The following is a 4,061-nucleotide window of genomic DNA, read 5'->3' as shown; positions in this document are numbered from 1 at the left end:
TATTATATACTAACAAAGGCCTTTCACCTTTACACATTGGAGTGGAGAGAGGGAGCAACTGAAGAAGGTGCGTGCGCGCATGCACGTGCACGCACGCGCATACACACACACACACGCACGCACACACGCACGCACGCACACATATACACATGTAAATCATGTGTGTGAAAAACCAATCTAGATGTTGGAAACCATGGCGTGCGAAGTGTAACACTGACACATGCATAGATTGCGGAAGTGAAGCACCAACCTATGTGTTAAAAATGGGTGTGTGAAGCATGTTGTTGTTTGTGCACCATAAACATATAATAAAAAGTCTACGTGTTTATTACATGAAGGTGAGATTAGGGTGTGAAGTGCAATTCATTCTATAAAGGTGTGCAAAGTGTGGCCCATCTTTGTAACCAGAACAATGTGCATGCACAAAAAATATAGAATAAGAAACTCATGTGTGGAATATATATGCCTAACAATGCTCTTATTATGCATGGTGTGGCTTTCAGGTATGAGATGTCCTAATTGTCAATCTATCTTCGCACCCATCTAAGTAGGGGAGAGCTTAATATATGTGCAAAGTGTGGCCCATCTTTATAAACAAAACAATAGGCATGCACTAGATCATATAGAATAAGAAACACATTTCTGGAATAAATATGCCTAACAATGATCTTATCATCCATGGTATGGCTTCCAAGTATGAAATGTCTTAATTGTCAATGTGTCTTCGAACCACGAAGGGCTAGTGCTAGTACTATATTAAGCACACTGTTATTTTAAAATTTGAAATAAATTGCTATAAGGCTTGCATATATTGAAATAAGCATTAGAGGGAAATTTTAGTATTTCTAAATACAAATGCAAGATAATTATACCCAAGAATAACCATCAAAATAACAAGTAAAATAGTTAGTAGACATGCAAATCGAAATGACATGTCTAGAGGAGATGGCTTGAGCCTTGAATTCTCTTTGGGGATATATTATTATATATATTATGTAACGTATATATATATATATTATGTCTATATATAAACTTATTAACGTAGGGCATAACCAAATTCAAACCGGTGCAGATACACCGAACATGTCGGTTCTCCAGACTCGTGTCGACTCTCTAGAGTTTTTCATAATTTTTTGAATGGGACGATGGTTGAACCGCCAGTTTCTCCCCGCCATTTACGATCTGTCCTCTCCCGAGGCTTCAAATAGAAGCTACGGTGCTGCCGACTGATCACCCTTGTAAGCAATCTTCTTATCTGCTCCGCCTTCCTCAGGCGTCCAATCATTCCCCGGCCATGGCAGCAGAGAATGGCTTCCCTAGCATTGCTCACCAGCCTCTCCCCAAGGTCCCCAAACTGGAAGAAAATCGATGCCATAGCTCCTTAGCCCCTCCCAAGCTCCTTGTCAAGAAGCTCTCGTGCAACGCCGTCTTACCTTCTCGCGGCTCCGAGCTTGCAGCCGGATACGACATTTCCAGGTCCGTCTTCTTTGCATGTCCTTTCGTTCAAAGCCGAAATGTTGCCTTCAATGCACAGATTGTAGTCTTTTCTGGCGAGCCTGGATTATTTCAGTATGATTCCTGCCTGTTTACACAGTAACCCTAGCATGTTCGGTATGTCTATGTCCCTTCGAACAGGAGCACGCAAACGTCGATGTGCTTCCTTTGAACCGCCGAGGTCTGTCTAGCAGTGTCGAATAATAGAATCGCTAGTTTAAGCTGTGGCTTTGTCCTCTTCGAACAGAATCATCGAAGTTTATGTACCAATGCGATTGCTAAGTCCAAGCAAATGTATTGGTATAGATAGGATTCAATTTCAAGCTGTATCTGTCTGTCTGAAATAGAAGTGCCGAATCCGTGTTTCGGTGGGAGTCTTTGCCTTAAGCGACATTTCATTTTTACCAATTTTGACTGTCTGCTCTATCTTGTGCAGCGCCTATGATGATGTTGTCCCTGCGCGAGGCAAGGCACTTATCAGGACTGATCTGTCCATCGCTATTCCTCAAGGGACCTACGCTCGCTTGGGTAAGTTGCCGCTCTGCAGAAGAGTCGATGCGTTTGCATTATAAGTAATTTGTATGCCGGAAAGGTTCCTTTAGCTCTCAAGTCTTCAGTGGTATGCTGGATATTGGCAGCAGTTCTTTAAGGCTTTTCGATCTGGTCTCTTCAATTGCCTGCGATTTGCTTTGTGAATCTTTCGTAGCTCTTGGCAGATCTGCCAATAATACGAGGAATCTGACATTGAATTTTTGTGGAGCTTCCCGTTTTGGTTTGGCATAGGATCTCATATTTAAGTTTTATGCAGCTCCCCGTTCTGGTTTGGCATGGAAGCACTCGATTGATGTAGGGGCAGGCGTGATCGATGCTGATTATCGAGGTCCTGTTGGTGTAATTCTCTTTAACCTCTCTGATCTGCCATTCCAAATAAAAGCTGGTGATCGCGTGGCACAGTTAATCTTGGAGCGGATTGTGACTCCGGAAGTAATGGAAGTGGAAGATCTGGAGGCGACTGTAAGAGGGGAGGGTGGGTTTGGGTCAACAGGCATAGCTACCATTGTAACGTCTACTTCATAGGGTAACAAGAAATGCGCCGTAAGCCTGTGTCCTACATGGCTGTACTCGAAGGGTAGGACTCTTTAGTAACAGTCTTCCTAAGTCCCAGGTGTGAAGGGCAGTTCTAGTCCCAGATGAGCACTCTTAGGCACAGGTCACACTAACAAATTTTGATGTCCACACGCGGAGTACAAACGCCGCAAGCTGGCTGCCACCAGTAGCCAAAGTCTTTGCAAGATGCTTTTGTCTCAGTCGAGTGTGGATGGCTGAGAATTCTTTTAGGGCCTTCTTCAAGCTGCAGAACAGCAACTCAGTGGCCTATGTGCACCCTTAATACTGCTACCGCAGCTCAAGATACATAGGACAGTCCCTTACGGAAAGAAAATATTTCGTATTCATTCTGAATCCAATTCTTTTATGTCTGATAACTTAAAAGGGTGTACAGCGGCCTTCTGGCAACAGTGAGCCTCTTCGATATAAGATCACATCGACGCTTTCTAACGTCCGTATGTCGTTTGATATTTGTCGGTACGACCTTATCGTGAGATGGTAGGTCGAAGTGGCAATTGTCACTTATTTGGACAATCAAAATGAAGATACTTATTAGTGCATTTGAAAATGGTGTGGCTTAATAAACCTCATGTCTTATTAAGTTTGTTACATTTGATTAGTTTATATCATCAAGGCAGAATGTTCCATGTTGATATGATTATACAAATTTAATGTCATTGTTTTTGTTGTAATGTGCACTATTTATATTAAGATAGTAAAACCAACACGTCACAATAAAAAGGTAAAGCCTAAGCTAGGGATGTAAGGAGGTGAGTTTCGTGATGCTTTAAAAAAAAAAAACATTGTACAAAGCCCACAAAGCTAATCTATTGTTAAAAACAATGCTTGGTAGTGTGATGAGGGGAAAAGTGTGATAAAAAGAAGCCATGTGAGGATTGAAATTAAATTGGCCACTTAGGCATTAAGAAATATGATCAAATATGTTAGAATTGGCTAAAATAGGGGGATATTTGCATGTGAAATTGGTGGGTTCTTTGTAGAATTGTTAAGAGTAATAGGATCATATAAGGTAATAGGGGTAATAGGGTAATAGGTTCTTAATTGATCCTATTACCTTATATGAATACATGGGCATTAGGTTAAACCTTAATAAAACATTAGGGCAATGTTAGGTTGAAGCTTTTGATAAAGCACCAAGCCATCTTTTTGGATGGTTTGTAAACTTGCTTTGATTTTAAACATTTTTTAAAGCACACTAATTTTTCTTGCACACCAATGCTCTTAGGATAGGATTGATTCTTTATTAAAGATGCCTTCATTACCAAACAAAATATTGATAGTATTTAGAAAAGTCTTTTTTTAACAACCCTTTTTTGGACTTTGATCTATATTAGTTGAACTATGTAATAGTCCCAAATTCTTTATTAAAGATGCCTTTGTTACCAAACAAAATATTCATAGTATTTATAAAATTCTTTTTTTGTGCATAGGTGAAATTG

General features: G+C 40.4%; 1 protein-coding gene across 1 annotated transcript; it reads left to right on the top strand.

Moving 5' to 3' along the window:
* Nucleotides 1-1,099: 1,099 nt before the first annotated feature.
* Nucleotides 1,100-3,173, top strand: DUT1 (DUTP-PYROPHOSPHATASE-LIKE 1). Its single transcript, XM_087679005.1, has 3 exons — nucleotides 1,100-1,476; nucleotides 1,931-2,022; nucleotides 2,303-3,173. Exons 1-3 carry the CDS (start codon nucleotides 1,295-1,297, stop codon nucleotides 2,569-2,571), a joined length of 543 nt encoding a protein of 180 aa, XP_087535131.1. The 5' UTR covers nucleotides 1,100-1,294; the 3' UTR covers nucleotides 2,572-3,173.
* The last annotated feature ends 888 nt before the right edge of the window (nucleotides 3,174-4,061 follow it).

The sequence above is a fragment of the Lygodium microphyllum genome, chromosome 5 (assembly GCF_053477565.2).
Source record: "Lygodium microphyllum isolate KBCC chromosome 5, Lygodium_microphyllum_v1.1.10, whole genome shotgun sequence".
NCBI lineage: Eukaryota > Viridiplantae > Streptophyta > Polypodiopsida > Schizaeales > Lygodiaceae > Lygodium > Lygodium microphyllum.
The sequence above is the reverse complement of the archived record's forward strand: the minus strand, read 5'-3'. Positions and strand labels throughout refer to the sequence as shown.